Source organism: Tursiops truncatus, chromosome 8 (assembly GCF_011762595.2).
Source record: "Tursiops truncatus isolate mTurTru1 chromosome 8, mTurTru1.mat.Y, whole genome shotgun sequence".
Classification (NCBI taxonomy): Eukaryota; Metazoa; Chordata; class Mammalia; order Artiodactyla; family Delphinidae; genus Tursiops; species Tursiops truncatus.
In genome coordinates, this window is record NC_047041.1 from 29,647,713 (window position 1) to 29,666,539 (window position 18,827).

At 36.9% G+C, this 18,827-nt stretch overlaps 1 protein-coding gene across 4 annotated transcripts in view; it reads right to left on the minus strand.

The window, feature by feature from the left end:
• DYNC2H1 (dynein cytoplasmic 2 heavy chain 1) overlaps positions 1–18,827 on the minus strand; it is a 369,486-nt gene that overhangs the window by 57,707 nt on the left and 292,952 nt on the right. For all 4 annotated transcript variants that reach the window (XM_073808267.1, XM_073808266.1, XM_073808265.1 and 1 more), the window contains one exon: positions 1,737–1,946. In XM_073808267.1, coding sequence (XP_073664368.1) covers positions 1,737–1,946 — 210 coding nt within the window. The remainder of the gene's footprint in view (positions 1–1,736; positions 1,947–18,827) is intronic.

Here is an 18,827-nt window from a genome sequence, read left to right on the forward strand (position 1 = left end):
CTCTGCCTTAGGTTTCTCACAGTAAAATGCAATAACACAGCACCCTCTTGTAGTGTTAATGTGGTGATTAAATGAGTTAATTAATGTAATTTTAAACTTCTTAGAACCCTTTCCCACTGGTTCCTTCACTGTGTCATGAAGCTTTCATGACTGATAATATATCTACTTCAAATTATAAACAAATTAGTTATAGTTTATAGTACAATACTACAGTATTCTGATAATCACAGTTGATAAATAGAGATAAAAATCTATATACAAAGAAACAATGCAAAGCTGAGATTCTTTTCCAGGGTAAAGGAAAAAGGAACTAAGCTTGATGGAATAGATCTTTTTGTATATGTGAAAAAGAATATTACAACGGACTGAAAGTTTCTGTCCCCCCAAAATTCATATGTTGAAACCCTAAACCCTGATGTGATGATATTTGGAGATGAGGCTTTGGGGAATTAATTAGGTCATAAGGGTGGAGGTTTCATGATGGAATTAGTGCCCTCATAAGAAGAGACAGGAGAGAGTTTGCTTTTTCTCTCATTCCTCTCTACTATGTGAGGACACAGCAAGAAGACAGCCATCAGCAAAACAGGAAGCAGGTCTCACCATACACCAGATCTAATAGCAACTTGATTTTAGACTTCCTAGCCTCCAGAATTGTGAGAAATAAATACTTGTTGTTGAAGCCATCCATTCTATGTTAATTTGTTATAGTAGCCTGAATTAAAAGAGAAATCTTTTTTATGTTAGGGAGTAAGATATAGGAAGTTCTAGGAAGCCTACCTTTTATCTTCAAACAGAGAAGACTATTAGGTTGACTACTAGAGATTTCTCTATATTGAGGGTAAACAGCAGGGAGAAACAAAAACAAAAACAAAAACACTTTTCTTTCTAAATTCCTATAGAGCTCTAGTGAAATCTTTTCCAGATGCCAAGTTCTACAAAGATTTTTTTTCCAAATAGCTAAAGTGAATCTATATAAGATGCTCCATATTTTTTGTTTCTATCCAATGGATCTGAAATAACATGGATTTTAATGTTATTTACAATGGTCCAATTACTCAGCAAGAGATGTGTTGATTTCCTTTTCCTCTGCTTATGATTTTTCTACTCGGTAACCATCCTTCCCTTACTTGTAGTAAATGTGTTACAGATGGAGCTGAATCTATTCCCAGCTCCGGGTTAGGCATTTGGCTAAAGCCCTAGCCAATGAGAGCTTTGCATACCCTGCCCACAGAACTAGTATGGGACTAGGCATAAAACACAAGCCATTCTGTATGAATCAAAGCTAATCCCAAGATTTTTTGCTTGAGTTGCCAAGAAACAGGTGTTCTTTCTGTTGGACTTAGAACTCAGAGGATATAAGACTCAGACTGCTGGGTTACCACCACGTGTAGAGGACCCGCCCAAAAGTGAAATTAATATGGAGGATGTACACATACACACACAGACACACAGACACACACACACAATATGACTAGAGAGGTAGATAAATAACACCAGCTGAGATCCTAATGACAATTTTAAGCTCCTGCTAAGCTGATTTAATGCTAGCTACCCTTGGATCCTTCAGTTACTACAGCCAATTAATTCCTATATGGCTTAAGCTACTTTAACTTGGGTTTTCTGTTATAGTTATGGTTTACAGTAAACTGTAAGACTCCTGACAAATGTATACCTGATGGAAAAGCCATTCACATTAATTAAAAAACCCCACATATATATATATAGTATTGGCTCACCTTTTGGTTTAATAAAGCACTTGCCAATTTCTGTACTTCTGAACTCAGTAAGGTGGCTCCTCTGATGACTTTGCTGAGAGCGGCAAGAGACTGATGAACACTTTGTACTAAGCGAATGGCATTAAATTGTTCAAGAATGATGAATGATAATATTGGAGATCCTTGTCGATCATTAGGAGGCAACACTTTCTGATGAATCAGGTTTGAATTCTAAAAAGATAATACATCATGTCATATTTACTGAAAAGTAACACAAATCACTGATACATTAAAACATTCAAAAGTTATTAAAACCTTTTGCTGGTCTATCTTGTTTTGAAATACTCTCTTTTATGACTGGCCAAATTTATTAAATCTGTAAATACATAGGAAGGGAATTCTGCAGTTCACCAACACTGAAGTGGTGTGGGGGTAGGAACTGAGAAAAGGGAACCATGCTGAGAAGGAGCAGTCAATACAGGTGGAAAATGGTAAGAATGGCACACTGTAAGCCCATGCAAAGAGAGCAGCAGAGCTAAATTACCACTCTACCGCTGTAAGGAGAGCAGAAGGAATCATGGCTATGAAAAATATGTGAATGGACATTTAATTCAATTTGAAAATTACCTGTATGTATATTTGAAAAATCACACCAAAGATCTTGTACCAGTGAATATTATATCTTAGTATTTATTTCTACGTCTATATTTTAACAGAGGCTCTGATACATAGAAATTCTAGGGCTTCTCAAATTGTTAAGAAAAACTCAAGGAATCCCAGATGTTTCTAAACAGCTTATGTGGTTAGGAGGGAAAAAAAATCACCTTCAATAGTATTCTAAAAGTGTCAAAGAACTGTCAAGAGATAAATCTGGGAAGCCCTGTACTCTTACCTGCTCTCCATTATCTTAATTTTCTCTATATATTCTGCTTACAATCCTAGTTAAGGATCCCCTCTCTTTGTTCTAATGGTTGTCACATTCATATCTTCCATGAGAGCACTGTCTCTTTTTCATGTAATCTGGCATGATAATTTAATATCATAAAATGGTGATCTAGCATGGCTATTGCCATTAAATAAATAATCATGAAATAAATTTTATTGGCATGAGATCATTCCTGAGGATAGATTTAGGCTATGAGTTCAAATTTAGGCATTTTATTTCTATTATTGCTATATTTAAAATATTAAAGCTGCTGAAATCATTTTTGATAGACATAAAAATGTACATAAATATACCCACTTAAATAAATAAATGGTGGTGAACTCAAAACTAAATCTAGAAGAGAAAAAGAGTATAATATTATGAAAATTAATTAGAATTATTACCCCCTAGATTGAAATTAACTATCTGAACCAGAGCATGCAATAAATGACACTTAACACATCTCCAACCTCAATCAATTAAATAATAAAACTGACATAAAATTTAGGTTATAGACTTTCCATAACTCCTTATATTAAAAACCATTCCTGGAAGTGAATAATATGCGGTACTTAAATCATTATCAATCTTATACTAAGACTGAGAAAGATTAGCAAATAATAATTTAGTTTATGGATTTTTATCCATCCTATTAAACTGATGAGACAAATTTGCACTGTTTGCACTATTACTTTATAGAAGAAGAACACCCAAACTTAGGTCATTCAAGCAAGATTCCACTTCTCTATAATGTAAGAAAACAGCAAACTTACCGAACTGTTAAAAAGGCTGATTTAGGAGAGTAACTATCAAAATTACTTAAAATTCAAATAGAGTTCAAGTAAGAACTATGGTCTAGAGATGTGCAGTTAGTGCAAACTACCAGATGAATTTCAAAGACTTAATATGAAAAAAGGATGCAAAATACCACATTAATAATTTTTTATATTGATTACATGTTGAAATGCTAATATTTTGAATGTATCAGGTTAAATAAAATGTATTATTAAAATTAATTTCACTTGTTTCTTCATACTTATTTAAATGTGGCTGCTAGAAAATTTTAAATTACAAATACGGCTCCCATTTGTGTTTCACATTATATTTCTATTGCATAGTGCTCGTCTAGAAACTATCGAGTAAAATGATGTAAGTTCAGCAATAAGAACAGAAGGACAGAGGAGAAAACAGCATATAGTAGGGTCTCAAAAAGTGTTTGATTAATGAAAGATGAAAAAAATTGTGAAAAAAATGAATAGTAAGACACACTGTGATATAAGCTTTGATAAATTAATGACAGAAAAATATAGCAGAAGACATCAAAGTATATTGTAATATATATTATAATGTAATCCATTTCCTATAGGCCTTCACAAAATTTTGATAAAAAATTAATGTAAAATAACTCTAACACAAAAATAAATGTAGATACCTTATACATTCTAAAAGGATGAAGTATAGAGAAGATTTATAGCAGTAGTAACATGTTAGAGTATTACATAAACTTAAAACAAAAAAAAACTTAAATTAAGTATTATTTACAATTCAAATAGCTAAAATTACCATGAGTAAATTATAACTCATCATTATAGTACGCTTTTTAGTGAAACTATCAAGGGATGACAGTCATATCTTTAATTAATTGGTTATAAGAAAAGCTTTTTCTTTTTTCACAAATACAATTGATTGAATCATGTACCTTTTTTTTTAACATCTTTATTGGAGTATAATTGCTTTACAATGGTATGTTAGTTTCTGCTTTATAACAAAGTGAATCAGTTATACATATACATATGTTCCCATATCTCTTCCCTCTTGTGTCTCCCTCCCTCCCACCCTCCCTATCCCACCCCTCTAGGTGATCACAAACCACCTAGCTGATCTCCTGTGCTATGCAGCTGCTTCCCACTAGCTATCTATTTTACATTTGGTAGTGTATATATGTCCATGCCACTCTCTCACTTTGTCACAGCTTACCCTTCCCCCTCTCCATATCCTCAAGTCCATTCTCTAGTAGGTCTGTGTCTTTATTCCTGTCTACCCTGAAAAAAAACATAATTCAAGAAGAGTCATGTACCAAAATGTTCATTGCAGCTCTATTTACAATAGCCAGGAGTTGGAAACAACCTAAGTGTCCATCATTGGATGAATGGATAAAGAAGATGTGGCACATATATACAATGGAATATTACTCAGCCATACAAAGAAACGAAATTGAGATATTTGTAGTGAGGTGGATGGACCTAGAGTCTGTCATACAAGTGAAGTCAGTCAGAAAGAGAAAAACAAATACCGTATGCTAACACATATATATGGAATCATGCACTTTTGAAGGGTATCTTTGACATTTTAAAGTTTATTTTGTCATTAAAAAGCTAAGTGTATTCACAGAAAATCATTATATAATTATGGAGCTGCTGGGGAAGAAAAGATTGTGGATATTTTAAAACTTAACTGTTAAGCAAGAAATATCTTTGGGGCAAGAAAAAAGCTAGTCTAATTTTGGTGCAATTTAGGTATTAATCCAGAATTTTGTGTTTTAACTAGAATAGTTTCCTAAGTGAGATAACGACTTTAGACATAAGTAAAATGGATGACACATGGAAGTACTACTCTTTCTGTTCTTTGGGTTTTTTAAAATAATAATTATTATTTTGAGCTTTTTGAAAATGGTTCTCTCTCAGAAAGAATTTTTGTCACTAAAGGAAACTTAAGCAATGACTAGGCTAGAGATTAGCAAGTTTTTCTGTAAAGGTTCAGATAGTAAATATGTCAGACTTTGTGGGCCATAAGGTCTTTGTCGTAACAACTCAACTCTGGCTGTTGTAGTGTAAAATAGCCACAGAAAATATATAAACAAACAGGCATGGCTGGCTTTCAATAAAACTGTATTTATAGAAATTGGCGGCAGGTCAGATTTGGCCCATGAGCTGTAGTTTGCAAACCTCTCAAGTACACTACCACTTATTCAAAACATTGTGAAGATTCAGGTATTGGTCTAGATAACATCAGAGTCCTTTCCAGAACTGCAATTCAATGAAATTAGTAACATGTGAATTATAGTTTCTATGTGTATATTTACCCATGACTTATAAAACAGTAATCAACAACTGGACAGACATATTTTTTTTCCATGTCATACGATCATGTCTTTGTCCAAGATATGTTTTCTATGATAAGAAAACTATTAAAAGACTCAATAGTCATTTTAAAAAGCAAAAAAGGAAATCAGAAATATTAGAAACAAAGGTGTGGTGGCTCTATGAGTTATAGAAAAGGGGGTAATATCTTCACTTCCATGTGGTAGAAATTTTACTTTTGCCCTCCAGTAACCCTTCAATTCCTCTTTAGCTAATAATTTTCTAATATCTCTCTGGGAAGAAACAAACTTTCCGAAGTCTAAGCCCATATGGTTCTGGTGAAGTTGATTCAACTCAATTCCAGAAGCTATCAATAGTATGTGACTTAGAGCTTAACTAATCAAAGCATTCCACTGTCCTAACCATAGTCAGGACATTCCATGTCCTGTCCATAGATGGGCAGATTACCAAACAGAGATAAAAAAATGCAAAAAGAATCTTGTCTGGGTCTTCTGATAAAGAGATACCTGTTTCTTTCCACTAGACCTGACCTTAAGAGATCATAAGGTAGAGAACAGGTGTAGTCATTTTGTGACAATAAAGAGAGAGGCTGTATGAAAAATGGAGCATACACACATACACCCACATATATCATTATCATATCGGTTTCAGTGCATCAGATCTTTCAGAATATATGTACCATATATATTACAATAAGTATACATATATATATATACTGGGTCCTGATGACATCCTTTCAAGTTCCTTGTAACGAGCTGTGACTGAAACCAATTTAACATTTTTTTCAGTTATAGGCACCATAAATTCTCCTTTTTTGGCCTTAGCCAGTTTGAACTGGGTTTTCCATCAGTTGCAATCCAAAGATTGTTAACTGATTAATTCAAGTTCAACAGACTCCTGTCTTAAACATTCATAATCAGAGAAGTCAAAAGTTTGACATATCTGCATTAAATTATATCTCTTCAGAAGTGGATTTCTGATAAGCTTGTGGAAAGGAGATAGAAGAGAAAGGAAGAAAAAGGGTAAGAAAATAGAAGTATGAGTGTGGTGACTTCAAAGAGTTGAAAGAACTATAGAATTTCTCTGGCAGCCCATTTCCTAGGAGAGCTGGTTGCTTTATCAATTCTAGTTATTAGTGAACAAACAGAGCTTAGATTTCTAAACCAGGTAACAACTATTTCTTTTCATATCAAGTTATTCAAGATCAAAGGAAGTTATCAAGATCAAAGGAAACCAAAGCAGTCATGTTTTAATGTTCATTTCATTTAGTTCAGTTACAGTGAAAGGAATATTACTTAATTGAGCAAGCAGAGCTCAACCAGGAAAGTGTGTGCTAATTACCCAATACATTGTTCAAATCTAAAGTGTTGAAAGGGGCTTCCCTGGTGGCGCAGTGGTTGAGAGTCCGCCTGCCGATGCAGGGGACACGGGTTCGTGCCCCGGTCTGGGAAGATCCCACATGCCGCGGAGCAGCTGGGCCCATGAGCCATGGCCGCTGAGTCTGCACATTTGGAGCCTGTGCTCCGCAACGGGAGAGTCCACAACAGTGAGAGGCCCGCGTACCGCAAAAAAAGGTTTTGAAGGAATGTTCGTTGCAGCTCTGTTTACAATAGCCAGGACATGGAAGCAACCTAAGTGTCCATCGACAGATGGATAAACAAGATGTGGCACATATACACAATGGAATATTACTCAGCCATAAAAAGAAACGAGATTGAGTTATTTGTAGTGAGGTAGATGGACTAGAGACTGTCATACAGCGTGAAGTAAGTCAAAAAGGGAAAAACAAATACCGTATGCTAACACATATATATGGAATCTAAAAGAGAAACCAACAAAACATCGTTCTGAAGAACCTAGGGGCAGGACAGGAATAAAGATGTAGACATAGAGAATGGACTTGAGGACATGGGGAGGGGGAAGGGTAAGCTGGGACGAAGTGAGAGAGTGGCATGGACTTATATATACTACCAAATGTAAAATATCTAGTGGGAAGCAGCCTCATAGTACAGGGAGATCAGCTCAGTGCTTTGTGACCACCTAGAGGGGTGGGATAGGGTGGGAGGGAGGGAGGGAGACGCAAGAGGGAGGAGATGTGGAGATGTATGTGTATGTATAGCTGATTCACTTTGTTGTAGGGCAGCGGTTGACATGCCACTGTAGAGCAATTGTGCTCCAATGGAGATGTTAAAAATAAATAAATAAATAAATATAATACTAAATTCTAAAAAAAAAAAAAAAAGTGTTGAAGGGACTTCCCCCATGGCTTAGTGGATAAGAATCCACCTGCCAATGCGGGGGACACAGGTTCAATCCCTGGTCGGGGAAGATCCCACATACTGCGGAGCAATTAAGCCCATGTGCCACAACTACTGAGCCCACATGCTGCAACTACTGAAGCCCATGCACCTAGAGCCCATGTTCTGCAACAAGAGAAGCCACCACAAGGAGAAGCCCGCTCACCGCAATGAAGAGTAGCCCCCGCTTGCCACAACTAGAGAAAGCCCGCACGCAGAAACGAAGACCCGACGCAGCCAAAAATAAATAAAATTAAATCTTTAAAAAAAAAAAACGTGTTGAAGAACTGAAATAAAAGGCAAAATTGCTGGTGACTAGTATAGCAAGTAAAGTCAAGGCTGAAAGAGAGAAGGGGGGGTGGTTATTTTGAGTTGATGCACTGAAGCTGATATTGTAAGCTACTACATCTTTCTAAAAGAAAAATCGAGAGGAAGCTAGTGAGTGCTAATAGAATGGAGCTTTTGTTTAAAACAGAAATTACTAATTTTACATGCCTTGAGAATTTCATAGCTTTTATTTATAATACTGTGATATTAATAAACACCAAACCCAGTAGTTATCCCTAGGGAGAGAGGTACAGCATTGACAGTCATCACTGTTAAGAGGACCTTTAGATCTGTCTGTATCTTTTGGGTCTCTGACAGAAAGCCATTATTTATATACATCTTGGATATGTAAAACAAAATGGCATTTTTTTTTAAAGAAAACTAGGGATTAATATAAAAATGGGATATTAACAAAACCATATATATTTCTAGGAAAGAACTTTAATAGGCTATCTGCTCCATAACTTGGCTAGAGGAATGATTCTGCTGCTCTGTGAAGCTATCAAGAAAAGAGGTAACTTAGTAGAATAATCTCAATTTAATAATCTCAATTTAAAAGACCTAACACAGATGATGATATTTAAGTGGAAAATGAATAACATTTTAGAGTATTACTGACTATGTGCCCGGCACACCATAAATTTCCATATGAAGTTATTTTGTTATATTTTAACAGTTTCAGCAATATAAAGAAAGGGAGAGAGAAGAGTGAATTACGAAGAATGATAAGAAATGTCATAGAATTTGAAAATTTATACCTGTTTAGAGGAAACAATAGGAAGACATTTTGTTCAAAATGGACCCACAATGAATAGTTTATCTTTTCTTTCATGCCATCCTAACAAATGAGGTACATTTTTTCATGACAATGGAATGCTTTTTTGGCATTCTTGTGTGTTCAGCTAACTCTTAGAAAGACAATAAGAAAGCACAAAATGCTTTTGTGTGTGTGTGTGCGCACATGTGTTGTTCTAAAGTTTGAGAAGTACTCAACTGTTCTAGTATAGTGAGCAAATTGGTTCATAACTTTAAGACTAAAAGGAACAGTCAGCATTTCAACAGTCAATGCACATATTCAGTGAGAATTTTTTTTTTAATTCCAACACTGCATAATATTACTTAACAGAATAAGAAAGTCTACAAAGCATAATCACTTAAGAGAGATGTGTAACTTACAATTTTTCAAAATAAGAAACAGAGAATTTCAGCTTCTGTTTTTAGCAGAGCTAGATACTGCTGAAAACAACTGAATATGTTGAATAAAATATTAAAGCAACTTCTTAAATATACCCAAATACCTATGACCTGAGAAGAAAGTAAGAAATAATTATTGAAACAACTGAGTGTTGGATTTTCAGTCTGCATCTTTATTAATTTCATCCTGAATGTTAACATGAAGTATTCTGGATTAGAGACAGATTATTTATTACCTCACAGTAAATAATGTGTTGCTCCTACTCCTTTGCTCCAGGTTTTACCTTTGAGATGACCAGATGACAGCCAGATCAATTATCCTATGTAAGTAGCCAGATACTCCCTGGGCAAGGTATGCAAGGGATGGGAGAAGTGATTAGGGTGGGGGGAAGGGTAAGCTGGGACAAAGTGAGAGAGTGGCATGGACATATATACACTACCAAACGTAAAATAGATAGCTAGTGGGAAGCAGCCGAATAGCACAGGGAGATCAGTTTGGTGATTTGTGACCACCAAGAGGGGTGGGATAGGGAGGTGGGGAGGGAGAGGCAAGAGGGAGGGGATATGTGGATATGAGTATATGTATAGCTGATTCTCTCTGTTATAAAGCAGAAACTAACACACCATTGTGAAGCAATTATACTCCAATAAAGATGTTAAAAAAAAAAAAAAAAGAGGAAGAAGGCAGCTGTTGTCTTCCCCTCCAAAGAGGATGCTCTAGGAAATGTAATGGGCTTGAATTCTAACCAACCCTGTAGTATGTAAATAAAATCTCTCCAGGAGCCCATGATCTAGAGATGTTTCCAAGTTTGGGCTTTATTCTTCTGTCATGGAAATACCTAGGAAGACAATGCTCTAGTCTTTCCAGTGCCCTGGGGCTTAAAAGGAACTTGCAGCTATAATCTATGGTCCTCTCAGGGAGATAATAGAAGTTTTATTATCCTTTTTGATCAGAGCAATTAACTAGACAAATGGTTACAAAGCTAATTCTCATAGTGTGTGAAGAGTCACATAGGCTGGGGCTTTTTATGACAATACTGAGATATCCAGAAAGATTTTTATTTCTCCACACTAGGGTGAGAGAGTGGCAAACAAGCCACTGAAGTTCATTTGTGCTGGTGAACCTGAACTTTTGTATTCATATACATAGGCTTGGGAAACCAGGGATAATGTCTAATATCTGCTCAAGGTGAAGAGGTAAAAAGGATATCTCCAAAAAACCTGAAACCCCAAATGACTACACCTTCAGTAGAAGGGTGAAATAGAAATAAACTACCTTCCACCAATCGCCTGTGCCCCAAGGACTACAGGAAAATGGCCTATATTAAAATTTGGTAATAACTGGAATGGGGAGTTTATGTGTAGGAATCTCTTGTCAAAAAATAATTGTCACAGGGCTTCCCTGGTGGCGCAGTGGGTGAGAGTCCGCCTGCCGATGCAGGGGATGCAGGTTCGTGCCCCGGTCTGGGAAGATCCCACATGCCGCAGAGTGGCTGGGCCTGTGAGCCATGGCTGCTGAGCCTGCGCGTCCGGAGCCTGTGCTCCACAGCAGGAGAGCCCACAGCAGTGAGAGGCCCACGTACCGCAAAAAAAAAAAAAAAAAAAAAAAAAATTGTCACAATCAGAACTTTAATGTTAGTTTGTATGTACTACCTTGAAATTCCAATAAATTTCAAGAAGATAATACTAGTGGTATCTCAAAGTATTGGAAAGGAGCATGATCCTTACCTTGACCCAAACCTAATCCTACAATCTAAATTGGATGGTAGAATCCATTTTCATTCCTGGAAACAAATAATTCCTATAGGAAAAATTACCAGAATAATTAGCAGCTCATGGTTTCTGAAAAATCAAAATACTATAAAAGTTAAGAAGATAACTATCAAGTTATCATATACAATGTGATGACAGAAATTTTTACATATTAAGATATGAGGGAAGTTATTCTGGCTTACACATGTTTTGACTTGAATTTTACACTAGCTAAAACAGCCTGCTTGTGGCCTATCAAACATACACTGTACATCCGCTGTAATTATTAAAGAAAAGGGTACAATGACCAAAAATAATGTCCATATTAAAAATAAAGATTAAATGTCTCCCTTCCTGGGATGCCAATGCTAGTACTCCTTCGATGATAAGACTCCCTTCCCAGGTGCCAGGGCCACAGACTCACTGTGTATGTACTGATCTGCTTCTTTTGAAACTTTGAAGGAATGTATTCCTGACTTGTTTGATGTTCTCTGTTCTGACAAGATATAAAACTGTGCTGAAAACCATGCTTCTCTGGAGCAGTTGATCAGTTATCTGAGAGACTGCCCTCTAGGCTACAGTCCTCAGTCTGGCGCAAATAAAACTCTTTTCTATTCCTATTACAGATTGTTTATTGATTATTTCCATGGACAAATGTAAAGAAGAATCAAATCCACAAAGGTCTCAGATAACTAAATAATCATACACAGAACATAAAACAATTATGTTAAATGTTTCTAGAGATAATAGAAAACCTTAAACAATAAGCAGATTTGGAAAATAATTTAAGAAAAGTTTTAAAAATGAAAAAAATATAAAACTTTAAAGCTAGAAAAAATTTAACTGAAAAGAAAATGAATGAACTGGAAGACGGATCCGTAGAATTTATTCAGGATGCATCACACAGAAAAAAAGAAATGGGAAGTATTAGAAATAACTTAAAACAAATGATGAATAGAGAAAAACGGTCTAATATAATATCTAATCAGTGTTCTAGAAGAATAGTAAAGCAGAGTTAATACTTAAATAACTGAGACCTTGTCTGTACTGATGTACAACAGCAACCAAAATTCAAAAACCCCATTAATTCTTAAGCAAGATTTAAAAAATGAATGAATTAAAGACAGAAAGAAAACAAATCCACACTGAATCCCATTAGAGTAAAACTGCAGCAAACCAAGGCAAAATAATTTTAAAAGCAGTAAAAAAGAAGGAACAAAAATTAACTCCTTAACTGGTAACAACAGAAACCAGAAAAGAGTGGAATTATATCTCACTATACCTATTAATAACTATTAGTATAAAAAAGTATACATTTTAAAACAAATAAATTAAAGCCATACTCAGATAAATAAAAACTCAAAGAGTTTACCACTAAAGGAATATTTTTGGACTCCAGGCAGAAGGGATGTTAAACCAAATGAAAATGCCTGATATGCAGGAAGGAATAAAAGACAATGAAAGTGATAAATGTGGGGCAAATCCAAACAAACAATGACTGTAAACAATGACGACAAAGAAGACTGAAATATACAACAATAACTGAATATAAAGTTAAAGTTGGGGGACCTTCAAGATGGCAGAGGAGTAAGACATGGAGATCACCTTCCTCCCCACAAATACATCAAAAGTATACCTACATGTGGAACAACTCCTGCAGAACACCAACTGAACAAGGGCAGAAGACCTCAGACTTCGAAAAGGCAAGAAACTCCCCAAATACCTGGGTAGGGCAAAAGAAAAAAGAGAAAACAGAGACAAAAGAATAGGGGCGGCACCTGCACCTCTGGGAGGGAGCTGTGAAGGAGGAAAGGTTTCCACATACTAGGAAGCCCCTTTGCGGGCAGAGACTGCGGGTGGCAGAGGGGGGAAGCTTTGGAGGCATGGAGGAGAGCTCAGCAACAGGGGTGTGGAGGGCAAAGTAGACTAATTTGCACACTGAGAATTGGTGCTGACCAGCACTCACCAGCCCGAGAGGCTTGTCTGCTCACCTGCCAGGGTGGGTGAGGGCTGGGAGCTGAGGCTCGGGCTTCCGAAGTCAGATCCCAGGGAGAGGACTGGGGTTGGCTGTGTGAACACAGCCTGAAGAGGGCTAGTGTGGCACAGCTAGCCAGGAGGGAGTCTGGGGAAAAGTCTGGAACTGCCTAAGAGGCAAGAGAACATTGCTTCAGGGTGTGTGAGGAGAGGGGATTCAGAGCACCACCTAAATGAGCTCGAGAGATGGGCACCAGTCAGCACGGGCACCAGAGATGGGCATGAAATGTTAAGGCTCCTGCTGCAGCCACCAAGAAGCCTGTGTGCAAGCACAGGTCACTATCCGCACCTCCCCTCGTGGGAGTCTGTGAAGCCCGCCACTGCCAGGGTCCCGGGATCAACGGACAACTTGCACAGGAGAACGCACGGCACGCCTCAGGCTGGTGCAATGTCATGTCAGCCTCTGCTGCCGCAGGCTTGCCCCGCATCCGCACCCCTCGCTCCCCCTGGCCTGAGTGAGCCAGAGCCCCCTAGTCAGATGCTCCTTATCCTGTCTGGGACAGGAAAAGACGCACTCAGGCAACCTACACGCAGAGGCGGGGCCAAATCCAAAGCTGAACCCCAGGAGCTGTGCGAACAAAGAAAAGGAAGGGAAATTCCTCCCAGCGGCCTCAGAAGCATTGGATTAAATCTCCACAATCAACTTAATGTACCCTGCATCTGTGGAATACTTGAATAAACAACAAATCACCCCAAAATTGAGGCAGTGGACTTTGGGAGCAACTGTAGACTTAGGATTTGCTTTCTGCATCTAATTTCTTTCTGGTTTTATGTTTATCTTAGTTTAGTATCTAGAGCTTATTATCATTGGTAGACTTGTTTATTGATTTGGTTACCTCTTCCTTTTATTTATACACATATATAATTTTTTCCTTTTTCTCTTACTGTGAGGGTGTATGTGTATGCTCCCTTCTGTGATTTTGTCTGTATTGCTTTGCTTTTACCAATTGTCCTACTGTTCTTTCTGTCAGTTATTTATTTTTTTTCTTAGTATAGACTTTAGTGTTTGTTATCGTTGGTGGATTTTTCTGTTTGGTTGCTCTCTCTTCTTTCTTTCTTTTTTAAATTACTTCTTTATTTTTAATAATATATTTTTAATTTTAATAACTTTATTTATTTTATTTTATATTTTCTTTCTTTCTTTCTTTTATTTTTCCCCCTTTTCTTCTGAGCCGTGTGGCAGAGAGGGTCTTGGTGCTCCAGCTGGGTGTCAGGCCTGAGCCTCTGAGTTGGGAGACCCAAGTGAAGGACACTGGTCCACAAGAGACCTCCCAGCTCAACATGATATCAAATGGCGAAAGCTGTCCCAGAGATCTCCATCTCAACGCTAAGACCCAGCTCCACTCAATGACCAGCAAGCTACAGTGCTGGACGCCGTATGCCAAACAACTACCAAGACAGGAACACAACCCCACCCATTAGCACAGAGGCTGGCTAAAATCATAATAAGTTCACAGATACCCCAAAACACACAAACAGATGCAGCACTGCCCACCAGAAACACAAGGTCCAGGCCCAACCACTAGAACACAGGCACCAATCCCCTCCACCAAGAAGCCTACACAACACACTGAACCAACCTTACCCACTGGAGGCAGACACCAAAAACAACAGGAACTACGAACCTGCAGCCTGCGAAAAAGAGACGCCAAACACAGTAAGTTAAGCAAAATGAGAAGACAGAGAAACACACAGCAGATGAAGGAGGAACGCAAGAACCCACCAGACCAAACAAATGAAGAGGAAATAGGCAGTCTACCTGAAAAAGAATTCAGAGTAATGATAGTAAAGATGATCCAAAATCTTGGAAATAGAATGGAGAATATACAAGAAACGTTTCATGAGGACCTAGAAGAAATAAAGAGCAAACAAACAATGATGAACAACACAATAAATGAAATTAAAAATTCCCTAGAAGGACTCAATAGAGGAATAAATGAGGCAGAAGAACAGACAAGTGACCTGGATGATAAAATAGTGGAAATAACTACCACAGAACAGAATAAAGAGAAAAGAATGAAAACAATGGAGAACAGTCACAGAGACCTCTGGGACAACATTAAACGCACCAACATTCCAAATATAGGGGTCCCAGAAGAAGTAGAGAAAAAAAAAGGGACTGAGAAAATATTTGAAGAGATTATAGTTGAAAACTACCCTAACATGGAAAGGACAGAATCAAGTCCAGGAAGCGCAGAGAGTCCCATACAGGATAAATCCAAGGAGAAACATGCCAAGACATATACTAATCAAACTATCAAAAGTTAAATACAAAGAAAAAATATTAAAAGCAGCAAGGGAAAAGCAACAAATAACATACAAGGGAATCCCCATAAGGTTAACAGCTGATCTTTCAGCATAAACTCTGCAAGCCAGAAGGGAGTGGCAGGACATATTTAAAATGATGAAAGGGAAAAACCTACAACCAAGATTGTTGTACCCAGCAAGGATCTCATTCAGATTCGATGGAGAAATGAAAACCTTTACAGACAAGTGAAAGCCAAGAGAATTCAGCACCACCAAACCATCTTTACAACAAATGATAAAGGAACTTCTCTAGGCAGGAAACACAAGACAAGGAAAAGACCTACAATAACAAACCCAAAACAATTAGGAACATGGTAATAGGAACATACATATCAATAACTACCTTAAATATGAATGGATTAAATGCTGCAACCAAAAGATAGACTGGCTGAATCGATACATAAACACCTATATATATGCTGTCTACAAGAGACTCACTTCAGACCTAGGGACATATACAGACTGAAAGTGCAGGGATGGAAAAAGATATTCCATGCAAATGGAAATCAAAAGAAAGCTGGAGTAGCAGTTCTCACATCAGACAAAACAGACTTTAAAATAAAGACTATTACAAGATACAAAGCACATTACATAATAATCAAGGGATCAATCAAAGAAGAAGAAATAAAAATTGTAACTATTTATGCACCCAATAGAGGAGCACCTCAATACATAAGGCAAATGCTCACAGTCATAAAAGGGGAAATGGACAGTAACACACCATAGTAGGGGACTTTAACTCCCCACTTTCCCCAACGGACAGATCATCCAAAATGAAAATAAATAAGGAAACACAAGTTTTAAATGACACATTAAACAAGATGGCCTTAATCGATATTTACAGGACATTTTATCCAAAAACAACTGAGTACCCTTTCTTCTCAAGTGCTCATGTAACATTCTCCAGGACAGATCATATCATGGGTCACAAATCAAGCCTTGGTAAATTTAAGAAAATTGAAATGGTATCAAATATCATTTCCGACCAGAAAGCTGTGAGACTAGATATCAAATACAGGAAAAATGTGTAAAAACTACAAACACATGGAGGCTAAACAATGCACTACTTAATAAATGAGATCACTGAAGAAATCAAAGAGAAAATCAAAAAATACCTCGAAACAAATGACAATGAGAACACAATGACCTGAAACATATGGAATGGATTAAAAGCAGTTCTAAGAGGGAAGTTTATAGCAATACAATCCTACCTCAAGAAACAAGAGACACCTCAAATAAACAACCTAATCTTACACCTAAAGTAACTAGAGAAAGAAAAACAAAAAAAAAAAACCAAAGTTAGCAGAAGGAAAGAAATCATAAGGATCAGGTCAGAAATAAATGAAAAAGAAATGAAGGAAACATACCAAAGATCAATAAAACTAAAAGCTGGTTCTTTGAGAGTATAAACAAAATTGAAAAACAATTAGCCAGCCTCATCAAAAAAAAGGGAGAAGACTCAAATCAATAGAATTAGAAATGAAAAAGGAGAAGTAACAACTGACACTGCAGAAATACAAAGGGTCATGAGAGATTGCTACAAGCAACTATAAGCCAATAAACTGGACAACCTGGAAGAAATGACAAATTCTTAGAAAAGCACATGTTTCTGAGACTGAACCAGGAAGAAACAGAAAATATGAACAGACCAATCACAAGCACTGAAATTGAAACTGTGATTAAAAATCTTCCAACAAACAAAAGCCCAGGACCAGATGGATTCACAGGCAAATTCTATCAAACATTTAGAGAACAGCTAACACCTAACCTTCTCAAACTCTTCCAAGATACAGCAGATTCAGGAACACTCCCAAACTCATTCTATGAGGTCACCATTACCCTGATACCAAACCCAGACAAAGATGTCACAAAAAAAAGAAAACTACAGGCCAATATCACTGGTGAATGTAGATGCAAAAATCCTCAACAAAATACAAGCAAACAGAATCCAGCAGCACCTTAAAAGGATCATACACCATGATCAAGTGGGGTTTATCCCAGGAATGCAATGATTCTTTAGTATACACAAATCAATCAATGTAATACACCATATTAACAAATTGAAGAATAAAAACCATATAATCATCTCAATAGAAGCAGAAAAAGCTTTCGACAAAATTCAACACCTATTTATGATAAAAACCCTCCAAATATACGCATAGAGGGAACTTACCTCAACATAATAAAGGCCATATATAACAAACCCACAGCACACATCATTCTCAATGGTGAAAAGCTGAAACCACTTCCACTAAGATCAGGAAAGGATAAAGTTACCCATTCTCACCATTATTATTCAACATAGTTTTGGAAGTTTTAGCCACAGCAATCAGAGAAGAAAAAGAAATAAAAGGAATCCAAATCAGAAAAGAAGAAGCAAAACTCTCACTGTTTGCAGATGACATGATACTATATACAGAGAATCCGATAGATGCTACTGGAAAACTAGTAAAGCTAATCAATGAATTTGGTTAAGTAGCAGGATACAAAATTAATGCACAGAAATCTCTTGCATTCCTATACACTAATGATGAAAAATCTGAAAGTGAAATCAAGAAAACACTCCCATTTACCACTGCAACAAAAAGAATGAAATACCTAGGAATAAACATACCTAAGGAGACATAAGACCAGTATGCGGAAAGTGTAAGACACTGATGAAAGAAATTAAAGATGATACGAACAGATGGAGAGAAATACCATGTTCTTGGATTGGAAGAATCAACATTGTGAAAATGACTAGACTCCCCAAAGCAATCTATAGATTCAATGCAATCCCTATCAAACTACCAATGGCATTTTTCACAGAACTAGAACAAAAAATTTCACAATTTGTATGGAAACACAAGAGACCCTGAAGAGCCAAAGCAATCTTGAGAAAGAAAAATGGAGCTGGAGGTATCAGACGCCCTGACTTCAGACTATATTACAAAGCTACAGTAATCAAGACAGTATGGTACTGGCACAAAAACAGAAATATAGATCAATGGAACAGGATAGAAAGTCCAGAGATAAACCCACACACATACGGTCACCTTATTTTTGTTAAGGGAGGCAAGAATATACAATGGAGAAAAGACAGCCTCTTCAATAAGTGCTGCTGGGAAAACTGGACAGCTATATGTAAAAGAATGAAATTAGAACACTCCATAACACCATACACAAAAATAAATTC